This window comes from Alligator mississippiensis, chromosome 1 (genome assembly GCF_030867095.1).
Source record: "Alligator mississippiensis isolate rAllMis1 chromosome 1, rAllMis1, whole genome shotgun sequence".
Lineage (NCBI taxonomy): Eukaryota > Metazoa > Chordata > Crocodylia > Alligatoridae > Alligator > Alligator mississippiensis.
Window position 1 is genome coordinate 302,222,195 of NC_081824.1, and position 22,275 is coordinate 302,244,469.

The window sequence follows — 22,275 nt, forward strand, 5'->3', positions numbered from 1 at the left end:
ATGTCAGCAATGAAAAAGACGATTTATGGGCAGTACAGTTAAGGACCATCAGAAAGAATGTATTATTAGGAACGAATGAAATTTTAACAGATATAAGAGTGTTTAATATATAAGTATGTATTTTTGTTCTATGTTTGGAAAGAAACTTGTTGACATATTATAAGCATCTTACAATAATAAGAAATCACTTTTTGTCTCAACTATAACTCGATGTTAAAAACCGACTGCTAAAGTTAACACTCCAAAATTTGAAGAACCAGACCCTTATACCCAACACCTAAGAGAACTGGCTTAAGTAGCTGTTTGCTCACTGATATTATAAATCTTAGATTGCTAGGTAAATTCCAGAGAACAAGAAAGCTAGAGTGCTAATAACTGAAAAGTGTAATCCAGATGATTGTGGGCAAAATCATGAAAGACCTACATGGGATCTAATCAACGTAGAATTAAAGGCAGGTAGCCTAGTTAATGCCAATTCAACAAGTTTTCATGATAATTGTACCTTAACAGACAAACATTATCTTTTTGAATGAAATTATAAACTTGCTTGACAAAAGCCAACTACTAACATAACCAACTTCTGATTAAAGAGTCAGCACAAAGCAAATTCTACATACCACTTCCAGTGGATTAAAAATTAACTGACAGAGCTCAAAAAGTAACTCTTAAAAGGGAAATCATTCAATGGGGACACTTTCAGTAAGGTCCTTTAGGGATGTGTTCTTGACCCAGTGCTATTCATTATTTTTCTCAATTATCTGGAAGAAAGCAAAATCACTGCTGGTGATTTCGAAGTTGACAAAACATGCTAGAATGATAAAAGATAAGAACAGGTCTAGGTGTATAGAACAAATCTGGATTAAGTGGTAGGCTGGATTAATTTCAATAATATTTTTTAATATATGTAAATGCAAGGTTAAATGTCCTTGAACCAATAGCATGCATCACATGCACAGAAAAGCAGTGACTGAGAAAATGAATTATGAGTCACTATAAATACGTAACTGAATTAGAGTGTATAGTGCAGTGGAGTATCTAAGAGAGCAAATGCAGTTCTCTTGGATGTATGAAAAAGGAATATTCAGTAGAAAGGTGTTATGACTACTGCCATATAGCATTAAAGAGATTAACAGAAGAACTAACTGTGTTCGGAGGCCCACACTTTGAAATGGATGCCAACAAACCTAAAAGGCTTCATAGAGAGTCAAAAGAAGTGTCTGAACTATGGAAATATGTCTTTACAGCAGGAAACTAAAGAAGCTCAATCAAATTAACTTATCATGTCTAAAATTAGCATACAATTTTGTTGCCTCTAGGCATGTACTACTAAGAAGTACAGTACCTAGAGAGAAATACTGGCAGTAGACACTGTAGACCAGGGGCTGTCTTTGAAAGTTGCTGCCATGGGACAGGGTAACAGTCCCAGGGCCGCAGGAGTGAGAACAGCATGCCCTCTCTCTCCTCATCTTCTCCCCTCCATGGGTGATTGAGGGCTGTCTTTGACAGCTGCTACTGCAGGACTGAGACCTAACTCCTGGTTAGCGATGACGTAAGTCCCCCTCCAACCCCATTGCATTATTTGCTGCAGTTGCCTCCAGCTAGTGTGTATGGCAGCATGTGCTGGAGGCAGCCTTTCTGCTATGAGGGTGAGGAAAAACAAAGGAATAGCAACTTTGAAAGAACTTTGCATCACTCAAGTCAAGTGGGTCATGCACATCCCTACAGCACTTTACTTTTTGTAAAGCCTCAGCATTTGGTAGCACTACAAGCATATTTGTCTATGACCTCAGTCTAACAGGCAAAGACAATAAACAAGACCCATTGAGAGGAAACTGAAGCTAAACACATTCAGAGTGGAAATAACCCCCCCCCCCCTTTTTTTTTTTTAAACAGAAAGGATAACCAGTGAAAAACTTACCAAAGAATATGTTCAAGATGCACAATTACTTGAAGTCCTTAGATCAACATTGGATTGGACTATTTTTCTAAAACAGGGGTGTACAAACCTGCGGGTCAGATGCAGCCTTCAGAGCCATACATCTGGCCTGTGGGACTCCCCACAGGTTGGAAAATTTGGCAATAGAGGAGCGACCCTCCCTCATTTCCAAATTCCCTACCATGGGATTGGGTCAGAAATAGGCCACCACTCCCCCCACGCTGGGCCAGGTTGGGGCATGTTCCCTTCATCCCCTGCAGGGCCAGAACCAAGCCATGCCCCTTTGGCCCATGCAGCCAGATGTGGCCTTGTCGCACCCATCCTAGGTGCCAGTTTGTGTCCATGGAGACACTGGGCACTGCTGGGCAAAAAGGTTGGGCACCACTGTTCTAAAAGATATTTTCTAGCTCAAACAGAACTTGAACCAGAATCAACTGGTGATACCAATAGTATACCAATAATATAGCCTGAATTATGCAGTTTAAACCTAAAGATTTTTTTAGTCCCTTGCTGATGTATCAGCCTCGGGCTCTTGTGGGTCTCAAGAACTGAATTCTGAACCAAACAGTCTCCTGCTTATCCTATCGGATCCCCAGCACACATTATAGTTATGGTATGATTAATGCATTAATAGCACCATAAATAGTAACTGTGATACACGTTCAGCTGATTTATAGTGCCAAACTAGCAAACCAGCCACAAAGTTATTCTGCAAATAATGTGGAACAACTTTATGACTTGTCTGTATGGCACCATAAATTGAATGCGTTACACCCCATGCTGATGCTGACAATCAGCTGTCAGTCTTGGCATGGGGATGGGGGTCAGTATTGGGACCAGGACAGCCCTGGTTCAGATGCCAAAATTTTGCTGCCAGGTGAGAAGGTTGCAGGCTGCCTGGTGGGGGGAGCTGAACGGTTTGGCCACTGGCAACCTAACAACCTCTGAACCTGGCAAACTTTAAAATACCAAGATGCATTAAGTTGGGCTGAACCCAGCTTTTTACATGTCCCAAGGTAAAGGGGCCAACAATTAGCTGGTAATGAGACTTGGCCCAAAAGCCTGGGGTCTCAAACCCACCTGAGACCATTAGGTCCAGTTTATCAGCCTATTGTCAGACAAGCCCCAACAGCCCCAGGTCTGGAACCTGTAGGTGTTTAAGGGAGGGGAGGAAGGAGATGCGGAGAGACTGAGCACAACACTGTCTGAAAGAGAGGCGCCCCCAGCCTGATCTGCAGTGGCACAATGGGATCAGAAGAATTTTGTGTCACATCCCAAACATCGATTCTGGCATGGCAGGAGGCACGGTGTTTGGGATATGGTATAAAATTCCTCTGATCCCAATCCTGCCATTGTTTGAACGTCTGCCAGGGAGCACAGTCACATATCTTTCACCATCACATTACTAAAAACCCAGGGCAGCATTTATTCAAGTAGATAAAAAATAAAAATAATATTTCATTAGTAACATTAATAAACACTTCAGAATAACTCTGGTAAAAGTACTACTACAGAATCAGGAATCTTGTCACTACTTTTATATCTGCTGCCTTGAAGAACTTGTAACTAGTATCTGAAAAGTACTTGGCCTAAGTCGCAATTGGTAAAAATCAGCAATATTCACAGATTTCAATGGGGCTTTCTATAGTTATATTTTTAAATTTGCACATAGCTAAGTTTGATATATCTAGTAGTCATTTAAGAACATAAGTATCAAGCAGTGAACAAAGGACTAGCTCTATAATAGGTTATGTGTTCTGGAGAGAAGGGCATGTGGAATTTTATTGACAGTGAACTTACAAATGAAATTGCTTAAATTTAGTTTCTGTGACTCATATTGGACAGTACCTTACTCTTCAAATATTCCATCAACAAAACCAGTCCAAGCAGCATTCTATTCAACAGAAGTAAAATCAGCTTAGACTGGCTTTTCTTTTCTTTCTAAGACTGGCATTTAGTATGCATTGCCTAGTATTTCTTAAATAAATAAAAGTATTTATTCCACAAAATACACCTGTCTTCTGCAAACAGGATTCCAAACACAAAGCGTACCATTGTACACTTCCTGAAATACATTGATATTCATTTAGTATGCATTTCAATTATTCTATATAACACTGTACTTTGAAATAGAATTTGTTGTACAAAGAAACTAAGTTCAAATATTTGTAACCTGTTATAAATACAATAAAATACAATCTTTTTATTTATAAGTAAAATTATGTCTTTAAATTTAAAATAAAACTCTTAAATTTAAGGCAACACTATTACTTAAAAAGTCATCATGTATAAAGATGCTAAAATGAGTTTTATTTCTCAGTTACAATATAATAACCACCAACATTTCTAGAAATAACATATATGCATCTATAGAATTTATATAAAATGCTGCACCAATATACATAGATACCTGCTGCATTTTTTAAACAACATTTTCATTCTAGTTCTTGGCCTATAACATTTTTTCATCAAGCTTGTAACTTTCCACATATGCATTATTCAATGGCATTTACTATAAATATTTAAAAAAGCCATGCATGATTTTTCTCAATATTAATTGAACTGAAATAGAATGATCCACTCAACAGAGTCTATTACATTCCAGTTCTGTTTTTTTTTTCCAAGATGAAGCCAAGGGAGTCATGGTTTGATGGTAGAGGCATATAAATATCTCACAGAACTGGTCTTCCAGGACAGAGTTGTCCAACTTTGCTGAAGGCAGGGACTACAGGTGGCACTGGTGTGAAGCCCATGTGCTGCATGGGGGACAGAACCATCCCTTCCTCAGAAGCCCCTGAACTATGCAGGTTGCACTAACAGCATGTGGACCCTCTGCCTCCTGTATGGTCATCCCTGCACACTCTCCCAGCAGCAGGCAACACCCCCAGCCACGCAGGCTACGCAGACAGCGCACATATCTCTTGGTCCTCTCCCTACCACATGGAGAAGGGGAAGTGGGGGAACAACTACCAGGAGCCATGGGTCTCATGTCAAGTGCTCACGGGCCCCAAAGACCGCCACGTGAACATCTCTGTTCTAGAAAAATAAAATTAATACTTCCAATTTCCCACTATAGCAATTAATTTAATTTGCAGTTAATGTCAGTAGAATGTAGGTTTATAAGCCTAATAAACAATTATCAAGGAAGGAGTGAAGTACAGTACGTTGTACAGTATTTATAGAAAAGAACTGTCTTTTCTGCAGTATTAAGCTTCCCACAAAATGAATTCAATGATTTGATTAAGAGGAAATTAATAAACTACTTCTAAAAGAAAACTGAACCTCAATCACATGGTGCCAACAACATTCTTTTACTTGAATTAGAAGTGAAAATACAAATTTTAACTAATTATTAAAACTGAAAAATGTTAACACCCGATCTGTTTTTCCCCAACTATACTGTTCTGTTGGGGGGGGGGGGGGGGGGGGGGAGGGTTTGAAAAGAAAAAAAAGTGAAAAAAAATCAGTGAAATAACATTTCATGTTTACATTTATTTTCATGTTTAAGTTTTATTTCTTTCCTGACTTATTTATTTCTTGGTCATGTGTATTAACTTTCAACAGTGTAGTACAGGGGTAGGCATTTTTTGGTCGGAGTGCCGAAAAAACCCACAATGCCTACCTTGGAAGGTGCCAAAGTGCTGGCATGCCAGAAAAACAAAATGACGGCAGGGGGTACATGGCAGGATGCCCTGCTTGTGCCCTTTGCCCCCCAGCCCAGGCTCTGTGGCTGTCAGCAGCCCAGTTCTGGGTAGCTGCTGGAGCCCGGGCTGCTCCCAGTAGGGCTTGCAGCATCCCAGCTGCCTGCTGGGAGCAGCATGGGCTCCCGGCTGGCAGCAGCTACCCAGAGCTGGGGCCGGCTGCAGCTGGGAGGCTGCCAACAGCTGTGCTGGGCTCTGGAGCCCTTGCATCAGCTCTGTACCGGCATGTGCAGGTGTGCCTCAGAGCGGGCAGTGGAGCCCAGCACAGCTGTTTGTAGCCAGCCCGCTGCAGCTGCCCAGAGCCTAAACTGACTACAAACAGCTGTGCCAGGCTCCCGAGCCCAGTCACCAGCTCTGTGCTGGGAACACAGGAGAGACCAGGGTTGCGCTGCCTCAGGCCCCTCCCCTCTGGATACAGATTTGCTCTTCATCAAGAAACCCTGAATGAATTTTATGATATGACCAATAGAAAGATCAGTACTAGCTTCAGATATATGGACAGAAGGAATGAATCCAGAAAATAGTAGCACTTTTTCTTTCTTTTTTTCTTCTCTCTCTCTGCCAAAAACAGTGCAGAACTGATAAAAGGACACTTCTGGCCTACTAGACACTTCAAGTTCTCTCAGTACCCAAGTTGGGAGATATTTTAAGACGAGACCTGTGAAGACAATTGGTTCCAACTCCATATCTTTCTTGGAAGCTCTTAGCTCTTACTTGTGTTGAACCAAATTCCTATAAACCCCATTAGAAAATTCAGTTTAGATGGAGCCCTGGTTAAATATCCTTTACATAGTTATAACGAGGCAACTGTTATGACAATGTGAGAATTCGAATGCTATTTCATTCTAGCAGATTGCAAAAACCAAAGTGTGCTGAGGATGCCTTCTTAAAAAATGTGTTTGAAGTTCTCTTTTCAGAACTTTCTACAGTATTCTGAACTGCATGGTGAGCACACTAAAATATCACAAGGGTGATTTTCTTTCAACAATATGTAAAATAAAATATTTATTTATTCTAAAAAAAAGAAATTGTAAACTTTAATTGGCCTGCATAAAGTAAAGCCAAATTACACTTTCCCAATCAATAATTGAATTCATTTTATAAAATCATTTTTTTCGTAACTGAAGCAAGCCATAATATACTCATTATTTATTTAGGTTTGCTTTGTCAGATCTTTTACCTGGTTATTTTAAATATATACTGCTATAAACACAATAAGCATGTAAACTGTAACTTGAATAATCGGTTTTTCACTCTAATTATACCAAACTTTGAAATATAGTTCAATAGTTACTCATGCCACATTTACATGCATCATAAAGTTGTAGTTTTAATTGACAAGTTTTCTGCAACTTATCAAGAATCCACCTACTAAACTAAATTTGATCCAGCACTGATAATACAGCCTCACAATCCGCAGATGATTACAAAGATCTTTTATCTTATAATACAATCATTTGCAGATTTCTTTAAATTTGTGTATTATATGAGGCCTCAAAGGCCACCTGACAATGCTTTCAGGAACTACTGTATTGTCAGTTACCTTAGACCTCTGAAAAGTTGTAGCCAAAAGTTCAAGTTCAGTTATATTTAATGCCTTAAACATGATTGGCCAACATATCCTAATATAATTATGGTAAGAAAAAGATTACGAAAAATAGCTGATCTTCTGATATGAGATTACATGTGCAGTATTTTGAACTTACCATGGCAAGTTACTTTTCTTAATGGGTTCATCCTTTATAATTGAGGGATCAATTATGCTAATTTCACACGTCTTACAGTTAGCTAGTTTTTATTCACAAGTATTGTGATCAACTGAATTTCATACCGATTACACAGAATAGTTGCAACTGGAATGCATTTTACAAAACAGCAGCTTAAAACTTACCTGGATTTCATATAAGTGGGCAATGTGAAACTGAACTGTAAAAGTAAGAAAGTAAAACTATTACAAGAAGCAAACATTGAGTAGGAGCAAAACAGCTTAAAGACATAAGAAAAAGCAAAACTATCAAATCTATACTAAACAAACTAAACCAAGATGCACTAACAAGCTAAACTATAAATAAGTGAATCGAAAATTTGTATATTGGTATTTTATGTTTATTCCAAAATAAAATTATATCAGTGATTTCAAACTTGACAACAGCACCGAAGGACTAGGGTTGTGTAGTCCAATCAATAATGTTACATTTACAGGCAAATGTTACAGAAATGAAGACTTGAAGGTGCAATTGAGAGCACAAGTACGGACAAAGCTCACTAAAATTACATCAAATTTAACAAAAACAAATGCATTTATCTGTTGTCTTGTGAACCTATGATACCCAGCAGATCCCCCATCTCTCCCTGGTTCAACAGATGAAAAAAACTGAGTCATTATATCTTAAATAATATATAAAAATGCTATTTGTCTTGGGTAATCTAGTATTTCTAGCTTTCCAAAGAGGTTCAGAATCAGTTATTTTAGGTCCCAAACCTAGTCACTTTCTGGATAGGTCAAAATGATTTCAGAATTCAATGAATTAATTGAGAGGAATTCCAATATGCTTAAATATATAGTTTCATAGTTGGTAGGGTCGGAAGGGACCTGAGCAGATCATCAAGTCCGACCGCTTGCCATGGCAGGAAAGAGTACTGGGGTCAAACGACCCTGGCAAGGTGTTCATCTAGCCTCTTTTTAAAGACCCCCAGGGTAGGAGCCAGCACAACTTCTCTTGGAAGTTGGTTTCAGATCCTAGCTGCCCTGACAGGGAAGTAGTGCCTCCTGATGTCTAGTCTGAATCTACCCTCTGCCAGCTTATGACCGTTATTTCTTGTTACTTCTGGTAGTGCTCGGGGGAACAGGGACTCCCCCAATGCCTGCTGGTCCTCTCTGACTAGTTTGTAAACAGTCACTAGATCCCCCCTCAGCCTTCCTTTGTGGAGGCTGAACAGGTTTAGGTTCCTTAGCCTCTCCTCATAGGGCCTGCCCTGCTGCCCCCTGATCATGCGAGTGGCCCTCCTCTGGACCCTCTCCATGCTGTCCACATCCCTCCTGAAGTGCGGCACCCAGAACTGGATGCAGTACTCCAACTGCGGCCTGACCAGTGTCACAGAGGGGGAGGATCACCTCCTTGAATCTGCTTGAGATACATCTGTGGATGTATGACAAGGTGTGGTTAGCCTTCCTGACCGCGTCCCCACACTGTTGGCCCATGTTCATTTTGGCATCAATAATGACTCCAAGATCCTTTTCTGCCTCTGCACAAGAAGGGAGGTTCCCCAGTCTGTAGATATGCTGCTGGTTCTTCTCCCCCAGGTGCAGTATCTTGCACTTGTCAGTGTTGAAACCCATCCTGTTCTTATCCGCTCACCCCTGTAACCTGTCTCGGTCCGACTGCAGCCTATTCCTCCCTTTCAGCGTGCCCACTTCTCCCCACATCTTAGTGTCATCTGCAAATTTGAACAGGGTGCTTTTTACCAAGTCTCTGATGAAGATGTTGAACAGTGCAGGACCGCGGACTGAGCCCTGCGAAACCCCACTGCCCACATCCCTCCAGGGTGAATAAGACCCATCAACCACCACTCTTTAGGTGCAGCCCTCCAGCCAGTCAGCATCTATCCCTATTATGATGCTGCACATATTAAGAACATTTCATTTTTTTATATTTATTCTATACATGTACTAGTAAGTAGTTTTATGATTAGTGCATTTTCACATATATTTATCAGGGAATATTTTCACATGTGGGAAAACAACCAGTATATATCATTTCCCAGCCTCTATAGCCAGTGAGAAAACACATGTTGCGTCTAAGTTAAATAAAGTATATAGTAAGACATAATATAAGGGAATAATTCATACAAATCAGTTTTCTGATATTTTCAAAGATTTTTATAAACTAATGTCAATGGTTCACATTGTCGCTAAACACATGAACCTTGGGTGTGCTATAATTCTTTGAATTCATGTAATAAAAATCTGTCATAAAATTTAATTGCAAGTTAGTATACAAGGACCACTACATTGCCTTACTGTCTTCCTCCTGAAGGAGAAATAATTTCAAATTTAAAAAAAAAAAAAATCACATTTAATCTTGTTTTAATCATTAAAATATCATACATGAACTTATCAAAACAGCTGAAGATTTCTACTATGCCATATTCGGAATCTCATTTAATTTTATTTAAACCTAAAGAGCAAGACTCAGTGTGACACTAGAGATTAGCACAAAACTGCTGAATACACTGATCATTTAGATTAGATTTAAAACAGATTTACATCAGTAGAAAAATACAAAACAGTCAAAGTATATTGGTGTATTTCTCCTTTAAGTAATAATTGTCTCATCAGTTTAGAGTAGGGGTGCTCAACCCCTGGCCCATGGGCCAGATCTAGCTTGTGGCACCATGTCATCTGGCCTATAAGGCTCCCCGTGGGGCCAGAAATTTGGCAGTAGGGGAGCAGTGGCACCACTTCCATGCTGCTAAATTTCCAGAGCCACGGGGAGCTCTGGGCCCCAAGCCCTGGATCAGGTGCCTGATCCTAGCACGTGGGGATGAGGCTGGGCCTCAGAACCCAATCCCAGCATACAGGGGCAGTTGCCAGGCCCCTGGGACGCAATCCTTATGTGGAGGCTATGAAGGGGGAGGGTCCAACACCCAATCCAGGGTGCAGGGCTGGAGGAGGCATTGCCAGGCCCGCAGGACCAACTCCTGGTGCATGGGACAAGGAAGGGATAGTGCCAGGGCCCAATTCTGGTGTGTGGGGCTCTACCTGGCCCATGGACCAGCCCCACACCAAACATTTGGCCTGCAGGACCAAAATGTTGAGCATCACTGGTTTAGAGGGCTCTGTAGTTACTAGTGCTATGTAAAAAGACAGGCAGGGGGGTGTCAGGTTCCCAAGTCTCAATATGTCTATACCTGAAAAGGTCACAGTATCCTTCTTATCACAACCAATTAAAATGCTCTAAAACCATTGCTCCTGGTCTTAAGACCACACATGTATTTATTGGAAAATGCTTATAAGTAAGAGATTTAAAAAACATAATTTCCATTGGAAACACCAAGAGAACTTCAATTATAGTATAACAAATCCATGGGTTTATTTCTAGGAAGACATTAAATATGCTGCTCCTGAAAAGTGGTCTGCAAATGATGATATTTTGATCTGTAACACTTTTTCTTTATGATTCATAAAGACAGCATGAATGATTTTGTAAAAATCATAAACCTCTTGTTCTGCCCCCAGCCTCCTCCCCACACCTTTTTTAAAGAACACAAGTATAGTACCATATTGGGTCAGATCAATGGTCCATCTAGCCTAGTACCCTAGTGGCAAAAGTGGAGGCTATATAGGGAACCACATACCTCTACAGTGATCTATTCCCTAATTCAATACCCTCCCTGGCAGTCACCATTTACTGGTTTAGAGTTGCCAGTGGAAGCATCTCCAACCATTCTGTTCAATAGCCATTAATAGATCTATCATGCATGAATTTATCTAGTTCCTTTTTGAACTTGGCTATGCTAATTGCCTTTTTAAACTGTAGAACAAATCAATGTCAAGTTTGGTATTTTCTAGTTTTGCTGAAAGAATTATTTGGTAGTCTCTAAGACATGTATGGTAAGAATTAGATCTATACTAGGAAAAAATACTATAAAAGTTCAGAGTTTATTCTAGACAAGACAATGTCTTTATACTGACTGAATTCAAATTTAGGTTTCTCTAACAGCATATGTTAAAGGTACCATACATAGACTGGAATCACTGAAATCACTCTGTAATAGTGTGAAGTGTTATTTGGCTGAAGGATGTATCTATTAATGTGACAGAATTGAACTTTAGAGTGTTCCAAGACCTCCTCCAGGGTGGATCCACATGGCTGCTCTACAAATCCACATGGTTGCTCTTTGGGGGCTGGACTCGATCTTCCGAGGTCCCTTCCAGCCCTAATGTCTATGAAATTAATTTAGTGATTGTTGAGCTTTTTCTACTCAGAAAAGCACTACATTTTGATAGAATATGTCCTGGTTGATTGTCTTTCTCCTGTACTGAGGATTGTTAACTTCACCAGTAAGTGATTTTTCTTCATGCTTTCAGTTTACCATCTCATCTCTCTCTCTATCCCAAGCCTATCCTCCTTAAGAAATGACATAATTTTGGGTAGAAAGGTGTTCAATTTGCTGCGGCAAGTGAAATTTAGGAGCAATCTTCAGTACAAAATCTTTTGCCATTCAGACAACAGTTCTGGATTCTGTGCAATTTTCAATACTGTAGCTTGAACAATAAGAGCTCTAAATTAAGAAAACAGTCATAAATGTAGTGTTTTAGATGCTGATTTAGTACACAAATATGGTAAAAACTAATGAGTAGGCTCAGAAGGTTCCACAAATGTAGACAGTGCGCCACATTTAAAATCAATAAGGACATCACAAATCTTTAGAGATCTTAGTAACTCACATGCATGAGGAAACTGAATAGATTCCTTTGCCTTGTAAGTTTATTAGGAGTCTCTCTGGTGAAAAAATTCTAAATTGTTAATTATGCGAGTATTATACAGATAATTTTCCAGATGCTGGCAAGACAATCTATTCTATGATCAGAACTGACTTAGCAGTATGTATATCACTGTTTAACCTGGTCCACCCCACCTTGAAGCCCCTATATGCGATTATATACTAAAGTCTAGGTCTAATCTAGATTATATCCTAAAATCCCCTCCCCCCTCCCTGCTGCCCCACAAACTGCCTTGCTTTATTACAACCATGTTACAAAATGCTTTGTGTAAATCCAACTCTTCAACATCTAAACCAGTCTAGTTTAGCCAATGTATCTGCGTCCAGGATACTTGAAATGTGCATCAATTAATCTATTACTATAGTCCCCTTCAATGAGTAGGGGATATGCCTGTCGTTAAATGTTTTTTGATGAGAACAGGCTAGAATTCATCCCGAAGTGCTCTTTGGCAATAAATTCTGTACATAACATTCTCTCAAAATTATCAGGGAAGAAGCCAAAAGAGTTGAAATCTTGCTTCTCTCATATCTCTCTAGAAATGGGCTAACATATTATGCAAAAATCTAGGTCTCCTATGGATCACTGTGAAAAGATGAACTCTGAATTGTACTGTTACTCCTAATACCAGGCCAAACACAAATGAGAAAGTTTACCTTTCTAAGTCTAATCACTTACTTTAATTTGAGAAAATAATGGAAAAATATCAGCGGAAAGGTTTTCAGAGTTGCCTCAAATTTTATTTCTCTGGGTCCTTCAGTAAAAGAAATCTTTTATTACTATTTCCTTCACCAGAAAAGTGACACCTCATCGCATTTTAAGAATATTATAAAGCTTATCCTTAGAATCTTATCAAATGTAATTTGTTTCTTAATCTCCTTCTCTTGATGGATAGTTTTATATGGCTTACATTACATATTTAATCCATGTAGAAAGAATGTAATAAAATACCTCCGATTTGATGGGGGGGGGAAGGAAGAGGAGGAGGGAGTATGTTTATCTACACATCATAGTGACTCTCAGCTTAATTTTGTTAATAATATTTAACTTTATAATGTTTTTTCAGGTACACTAACAGAATGGGAGGTGATTGCACTTAGATATTTTGGTGCTGAAAAAGAGGGCCAAATCTCACCCTACCTGAATAATAGAGGGAGATGTGCTCAGAACTGAAATAGCAGAGCCTCTGGTAAAATGGGAGTCTTTCAGATGTGGCTACCCTGGCAGGGTAGTTGGAACAGTTAAGGAGGGGATGAAAGAGATTCTGAGATTTTTGTGACTGTACTTCAGGCGTAGGGTCAGAAGCAGCATAGGGACTTCTTGACTGAGGACTGAATGAAAGCCTGGCATGAAGTTAAACTCAATTCCTAACTTTTGGGGCTTTCTGACTTAATACTACTGAAGAAAGATGGACTCATACTGCGGCATATCAGTGAAAATTAATATTAAAGGAGTTGGGAATATTGAAAAAGTTCACAAAATAGGTTGGAAACAATACAAAATACAGTGAAAGATCCTACTGTTTGTAAAAAATAGAGCTGACTCAGGTTGGAATTCTCCAGTTGTCTGCAGCTGGCACTGAAAAGGGGCATACAACTTTGAAGATGACTTTCTGGCATACGTAGCTGCTTCAAGGACAAAAAAAGACACTTGCTTTCATTTTTGCTCAAATTCCATACACAGGCTGTAGGAGAAAACTACAGATAGTTCATTAAACTCTGCTTAAATTTTCTCTTGCAACTGTAACAGAATTTGCAAATTTGATCCATTTTCAAATGGAAAAGCCCATGAAGAAATGTAAAATGGGCTTCTGAATGACTTCAGTTCTCTGAAGACATGTGAAAGACAACTGAACTTTAAATTAGGTGCAGCACAAAATACCCTAAAAAGTAACTGAATAAACTTCCTTAACTGAATAGCTTTTCTTTGATTTTAAATAATTGCCTGAATCCCAAAAATATACATACATACTTAACTTTAATCTTATGTTTACTCTCATTCATTTCAACAGGACAATGTACATACGTAAACATCTGCAGGATATGGTCTACAATATATGTTGTATATGGTAGCTCATAGCAGAGTAAATTGAGAGAGAGACCATTCCAAATTCATATATACCTGTATCCATATACATACGTAACATAACAATCTGGACAAGGGGGTGAAAAGCACCTTGTTCACGTTCGCGGATGACACTAAGATGTGGGGAGAAGTGGGCACACTAGAGGAGAGGGACAGGCTGCAATTAGATCTGGACAGGTTACAGGGGTGGGCGAATGAGAACAGGATGGGTTTCAATACTGACAAGTGCAAGGTATTGTACCTGGGGAGGAAGAACCAGCAGCATACCTACAGGCTGGGGAACTTCTCATCAGCACAGAGGCAGAAAAGGATCTTGGAGTCATTACTGATTCCAAGATGAACATGGGCTGCCAATGTGAGGCTGCGGTCAGTAGGGCTAACCACACCTTGTCATTTATCCACAGATGCATCTCAAGGAGGTCCAAGGAGGTGATCCTCCCCCTCTATGCAACACTGGTCAGGCCGCAGTTGGAGTACTGTGTCCAGTTCTGGGCGCCGCACTTCAGGAGGGATGTGGACAGCATCGAGAGGGTCCAAAGGGGGGCCACTCAGTTGATCAGGGGGCAGCAGGGCAAACCCTACGAGGAGAGGCTACGGGACCTGAACCTGTTCAGCCTTCACAAGTGAAGGCTGAGAGGGGATCTGGTAGCCATCTATAAACTTACCAAGGAGGACCAGTGGGGAACAGGAGAGACTCTGTTCCCCCGAGCACTACCAGGAATAACTAGGAATAACAGCCGTAAGTTGACTGAGAGCAGGTTCAGGCTGGACATCAAGAAGCACTACTTCACAGTTAGGGTGGCTAGGATCTAGAACAAACTTCCAAGGGAAGTGGTGCTCACTTCTACCCTGGGGGTCTTCAAAAGGAGGCCAGATATTCACCTTGCTGGGGTCATTTGACCCCAGCATCCTTTCCTGCCCATGGCAGGGGGTCAGACTTGATGATCTGCTCAGGTCCCTTCTCACCCTACCAACTATGAAACATTTAACAAAACTTAACCAAAATTTCATCTTGCCCAATAATGAAAAATTCTTTTCTTATTTGAATATCATTTAAGTTTTATATGATACTCTGGATATATATTATCATGTTGAAATAATTTTTAGAAAATGATCAGGTTTGTATGATTTTCTTTTAAAAGAAGTAATTTTATAAGTTGAGTACTGTATAACGAACATTGAAATCCATATCTAGCATCTTCAGTCAACGATGAGATGTGTCCCTCCTAATTCTTGCATTCAACTAAGATGCAATAATTCAACAACTGTATTAATACATCTATACTTGACAGAGACTGCTCCCACTAGCTCCTTTCACAGTAATTTGCGTAGTCTGGGTAACCATGGCTACTGGCACAAAACTGTATTACCTAAGTTAGCAATTTTGTGAAGAAAATGCCTAAAATACTAACTATCCATAAGATATTACCATTTTAAAAGAGGTTTATTAAAAATGTTTTAAGGCTGGAAATTGATATTTTTCTGTATATGCAATAATATACATGAATCAAAATACTTACTTTCAGCATTGGACAAAGTGCAGGGATTGCAGTCAATCAAAGCTAACTGAAAATGCTGAAAAAAAGAATAATTATTGTTTCTCAAGTAGAAAATATTTAAAATTTAAGCAAATTATTTTAATGTTCATATCTGAAAAATCTAGTATTTTACATGGGGCATAAAGGCACAGTGCCAACTAATTTGTACTTAGCTTCAAAATTTCTGCTTAACAGTTTGTTTCATGAGAAGAAAAGAAAGTAAACTAGTCTGACATAAAACAAATAATATTTTTAACAGAACTTTAAAATACTTATCTTAAGGAAAATAAGGAAAGATTCTATACAATAAAGATTTTGTGATCCAAAAAGGTCAAGATTTGAAAGTCAAATTTTCTAGTTCTATGCAGATAAACACGTAAAGCCATTAATTAGTATGCATGCAATTGATATGCAAGATTACTTTTCAGTTAGTATGTAAGTGGTATACAATAGAAAAAAAAGTTTTATCAAAAAACAGCAAAATCTTAAAAATAAATAACTTGACAAAATTTAACAGCTACCTACTAATCAACTGTTTCTTTGTCCAGTTTTCATTTTAAAAGTTGTCCTGACATCAACATTGGGAGGGTTTACGTATTTATTTATTTGTGCTCCCTTCAGGAGACTGAGTGAAGATTTCACTTCTAAAAATCCATAAACATTTAACTGATTCACTCTTCCAGTGGGAAGGTTATAGAGCCACAGCAATAAAGTTTGTCTGCCCAAAAGTCTAGACATGACCGATCATTTTATAGGTGTCCCACAAGCAACATTAAGGGAACCAAAAAGTAACCAAAAGCATCAAAATGGATAGAATATACAGAGAAAACTAAGTGTCAGTGCATTAGTCATCAACAAAGTTTCTACTCATATTAGAGTTTGCATTAATATTCATACTTCACTGGATAAAGCAGAGCAAGTACTAGTACCAAATGTAAAAAAATAATTCTGATAAAGCCACTGTTACCTGGATTACAAATCAAACATTCTAATAAAAAATTAGGAACTGGCAAAACCTAAATTTTGAAAGATTTATAATTCATATTACAAAGTCTACATTTTATCTGGTTAACATACAAGTAAGAAAATCTATCTTCTGGCATCTGGAAGAACAAAAAGGAAACAATAATAGTAATTAGTGACGTAGGAAAAAAAAACTTTAAAATTCCCAATGAACTGATGCACTCACCCTTTTTTCAGTATTGCCATAATCAAGGCTACTATATATGGCACAACCTTCTTCATCCTCAACTTACTCTTTCTATAGAGTTTGCCTCTCAATGATGTTTATTACAACAGTGGGCAAGGAGTACAACTGGGCTTTTACTTAAAATTTTCTTAAACAAATCAAATCAAACAATTGAGACACTAACCAACCAAGATAAATTATGAAGACTAATGCCACACCTTCCATAACAAGGACACTTTGAGGCATACATTCTGCATCCCAGCAACTTACGGTTTCCAAAAACAATGATAACCTAATTACAAATCCAAATTTATTAAAGTCAGTACCATGAATATTTTAAACCAATTACCTAAAAGAAGGTCCAGAAAACAATAAGCACGTATACAACTTCTAAAATAAAGTGAAAAATCGTAAAGCAACACAATGTCAGTTTATTTCTTTGACTTGCTGTTTTTTCTAGAGATCAGCACTGATAGAGAACTTAACAATTTCCTCTTACTTGCTTTGCAATGCAGGTTGTCTGCCTCAGACACCCTTTAGTCTGTTACCATAGCAATACTAAGAAGGCAAGTTAAAAATGACTGAATAATCAAAAGGTTGACTTTACATTAAATTTTTTTCTGACAGAAAAGGATGTACAGACCTGTATATTTAGGCCTGTGCAATGGACTAATAGATATAAAAGGTTGAAAACTCATTCTGAACTCGCCCTGTCATTAGCTATTAATGTTAAAGGTGAAACAGAAAGGTAGATTTGCTTTCACCTAGTAATGCTATTATATAAAATAAACAGATCTAAAAAGAAAAGCATGACACGTATTTGGTAGCTTTTCAGAATGACTATTACGGTGAGATCGAGTGAGAGAAAATAGATAACTGCATAAGAAACGTCCATTTTAGCATTTAAATCTGCCATATTCAAAAGTATACAGTGAAATAGCAAGGATATTCTCATCCAATACACCTAAAAAAGTCACCAAAAATCATAAAAATAACACGTTACCTGCTTCCTCACAATTTCAAATTCCACAGCATTATGGTAAATATTCCAAAATGCTATACATTTCTAACCATACCATTCAGCAAGCCACAAAGTGATGCTACAAATAATCTAGAACATGCATATTGGCACTAGAGAAAAATTGAGCACTTTGAACAAAACAACTATTGCAAAGGTGCATACAGAAAACCAACAATCTTTCAAGCACACACACACACAAACCTACACCTCTAGTTAGGTTAGAATAAACAACACAGCTTCTTTTCACGCATTCAAAACAGACAAAAATCACATATAATAAATTAAACTCATTAACCAAAATCAGATCCCACTAGTTCCTATCACCAGCACCAAAAATGAAAAAAACCCAAAAAACCCACAAACGTTAATAACCGACTCCTATTTCTGCAACAAACAGAAGCAGCTAGCAAACATCTGCACCTCTCACAAATATTGCGGTACTGAAGCTGGCTACTGCTGCGTGAAATAGTTATTATGCAGGAGAGGCCGCTGCAGTTCAGAGACGACATACAATACCTCAAAGGCAGACAGCAGTCTATAGAAATTCAAATCCTGAGTAAGAGGATTTACCTAGAAGGCACTGTTCTGAATGTTAAAAAGTAGCTGTCTCTCTTCAAGAGCTGCAGTTGAAGTCATGATACAACTTGATTTGTAGCAATTTATAATACCACAATTATCGCAAGACTATTTTGTCTCCTTTAGAGTCCCTGACTTGCTTATGTGACTGGGCTAACTATTCTGGATACAACCTCTCTCAGGCATTTAAAGCACATACTGCTTATATGTGAACATAATTACTGAATATATTATTAAGTCTGGTGTAAAAGGGAAGTAACTTGTCATTGAATTAAATAATTTAATGAATCACTAACTATTTGAAAATCAAGCTTATTATACATATACTTAAATAATATATTACACGTGCACAATCCGATTATTTTAATATACTTGATTTACATAACGATTAAAATTAAAATGAGCAACTAAATGGATGTCTGTGGTTATATTACATTAAAAAATAATCACCAAATACAAAGGTAATGTTTTCAAACTTAAAGTATTTAATATTTTGCTTTTAAATTTGTTTTAAAATAGTGTTTTAAAATATTTTCTCTCTAGGGTGATGTAATAAAATTTTCCTGATTGACAGTTCTATATTTATTTAGCAAAGGAGGCAAACCATCATTTGAAGCCTGACAATTCTGACATGGAACTTACCACAGGGGAAAGCTTGATCACAACTCAGTACAATTCTGGTAAGAGGCAGCCTTTTCTGACTATATGACCTAGGTGTGATGCGAATGTTCTTTAGAGCTATCTTTGTTCAGATAACTAGGACACAGAAAGCCTTGCGTAATCAAAGTGTTGGCAAACAGCCACGGCTCCATTTGCCAGGCATGTTGGGGGGGATCTTGGAGAGGACATGCAGCACGTGCTGCCAAATCAACTCATTACTCTGCTCTCCAGGGTCCTTCAAAATCGGAATCAATTCATCTTCTAAGGAAAGGGGCTTGTGAGGCATAAACAGCATTTCTTTCACCTTACCCTGCACAATCCAAACAGCAGAAATCGGCTACATGAATAGGATAAAAGGAAAGTGCTAAAGACAGAATCAACAATGGTCACATATTTACATAAACTGAATAAGGCCAATCTGTTCAGAAGAATCTCTTGTTCTGAACTACTATGGCTGCAAAATTCTATTCAAATACAATACTAACAGGAAACTACATTTTTTTTTGGCCAAAAGGTTTAACTGTCATTCACTGGATGTTTTAAGTACGAAAACAGAGTGTTTTTCACAACCATACCTGAATATTTATGTTAGCCAAAAGTCTAGACATGAAAGACCTTGCCATTATTTGTACAACATCAGAGTTAAGTTCTTCTTAAACCGCAGTCCAAAGACCATCACAGGAAACAAAACGCTATAAGGAAGGTAGATGACTACAGTCCACTGCAGCGTTACCTTTTGCTTACATGGAGTTAACTTCTCTTGGATTGGGCTAGCTCAAATGAAAATAGATTACAAAACATTCAAGCATCACAAAGTAGCTGACTTTCTGCCTTAGGTTCAGCATCAGCAACCCACACCTTCAGACAAGCCAACCTGTTTGAACTTAAAGCACTTCAACTTTTGCTAGGTATGTGCACACAGAAATCTAGGTAAGGTTTCTAGTTATAGCTCAACAAATTAGAACCAATGCTGCAGTGAAAACAAGTCTTGAGAGGTGAACTGTTATGCTACATAATCTCCTAAGTAAAACTGAAAAAATGAAAAAAATGGACCGGCTCTGAAATTCACTAGTGTGAATGCCTAAATAGTTGATTCTTGAATATTTTCCTTTTCAAATATCAGATTCATATTATGTCCTGATAACCTGAAATGTAAAAAATGGTACAAATCAATTTATATTTAAATGGCTTATATAAAATATAGATGAATGTTGTTAATGTTCTACATTACAAAAAAACATGGAAAGTACGACCTTCTTGCCTCCCTTTTCTTCTTTGCCTCAAGGCTCCTACTAACAGCGACTTTTCTGTTGGCACTGGCTTATTTTTTTTAGCAATTAGTCTTAAAAATGACTTCAGAAAAGCAGACTCACTCCTTCAGGAAACTGATGGGCAGGATCCCCTGGGAGGCCAATCTGAGGGGCAAAGAAGTCCAGGAGAGCTGGTTGTATTTTAAAGAAATCTTACTGAGGGCACAGGAACAAATTATCCCAATGTGCAAGAAGAATAGCAAATCTGGCAAGTGACCAGTTTGGCTTAGCAGAGAATTCTTCAGTGAGCTTAAACACAACAAGGAAGCTTGCAAGAAGTGGAAGCTTGGACAGATGACTAGGGAGTATAAGAATACTGCTCAGGCAAGCAGGGATGAAATCAGGAAGGTCAAAGTGCAACTGGAGGTAGAGCTAGCAAGAGAGGTGCCCTCCACAGCAGAGTGGCAGATGGTCACCTCCAGAACCAGGGCTGCTTGCAGCAAAGTAGTACCAGTTCCAGTCCGGCTGGAGAACAGGTACGGGGGCCTGGCGACACTGCAGGAGAAGGAAGGAGAGAAGGAAACCTCAGGAGAGGAGACAATTCCACACTCTGATCAGGCTGAAGGAGCTAAGCAGACCTGGAGGAGGAAACATCAAGTGATCATCATAGGTGACTCCATCCTGAGAGGTACAGAGGGTCCCATCTGTCTCCAGGACCCCTTGACACGCGAGGTCTACTGCCTGCCCGGAGCAAAGATTCAGGACGTGACAGGGATGATCCAGGCCATGATCTGGCCCACCAATTACTACCCCATGGTCCTAATCCATGTGGGCACTAATGATGTGGCCAGGAGAAGCCCTGATCACCTGATGACGGACTACCATGCTCTGGGGAGCATGCTGAAGGAGATAGAGGCACAGGTGATATTCTCTTCTGTCCTACCAGTGAGCAGACGTGGAAGACGACACAAGACCTGCAGAGAGGTCAACTTGCAGCTTTGGAAATGGTGTCTCAAGGTAGGCTTTGGCTTCCTAGACAATGACCCACACAGCAGGATGAGAGACATTCTCGGGTGGGATGGGCTTCACCTTTCCCCCAAAGGTAAGCGTGTGTTCTCTTCTAGATTAGCTGATCTCCTCCAGCGGGCTTTAAACTAGGCTTGTCGGGGGAAGGGGAAGGTGAGGGCGGAGGAAGCCTTGGACCACTAAACCAAGCATCACCCACAAGAACAGCCCAGCCTAGACTGACGACAAGCAGAACAAATACCCAGGTAAGCAAGAGGGGCCCGGGTAGTACTGAGATTAGGGGGTCAATGCACGCATCTCCAAGACGCCTCAAATGCCTCTACACAAATGCTCGTAGTATGGGGAACAAGCAGGAGGAACTTACCCCCCTGCTAGCTGACACCAACCCAGACATAGTGGGGCTCACTGAAACGTGGCAGGACCCAACAAACGACTGGGCGGTGAATATCAAGGGATATAGGCTGTACAGGAGGGACAGGACAGGGAGGAAAGGTGGGGGTGTGGCGCTCTATGTCAAGGAGAAATACACATCCTCAACAAGTAGCACTGGGTCAGAGGAGGGGCACACTGAAGTGCTCTGGGTTAGAATACAAGGAAGTTGAGGGGAAAGGGACTGAATGGCAGGGGTCTACTAGAGACCACCCAACCAAGGGGAAGAGCTAGACTGGGAATTCTTAAGTCAGCTCACGGAGGTAGTCAAGTCAAAGGACGCGGTCATCATGGGTGACCTGAACTTTCCAGACATCTGCTGGGAAGACCAGTCATCCAGGTCTGACCACTCATGTAGG

General features: G+C 39.4%; 1 protein-coding gene across 4 annotated transcripts in view; it reads right to left on the reverse strand.

Annotated features, from left to right (window-relative positions):
• The window catches only part of KDM6A (lysine demethylase 6A), a 246,088-nt gene that overhangs the window by 74,609 nt on the left and 149,204 nt on the right, over positions 1-22,275 (reverse strand). For all 4 annotated transcript variants that reach the window (XM_059720780.1, XM_059720783.1, XM_059720781.1 and 1 more), the window contains exons 7-8: positions 15,748-15,802; positions 7,529-7,563 (exon numbers count right to left, since the gene is read on the reverse strand). In XM_059720780.1, coding sequence (XP_059576763.1) covers positions 7,529-7,563; positions 15,748-15,802 — 90 coding nt within the window. The remainder of the gene's footprint in view (positions 1-7,528; positions 7,564-15,747; positions 15,803-22,275) is intronic.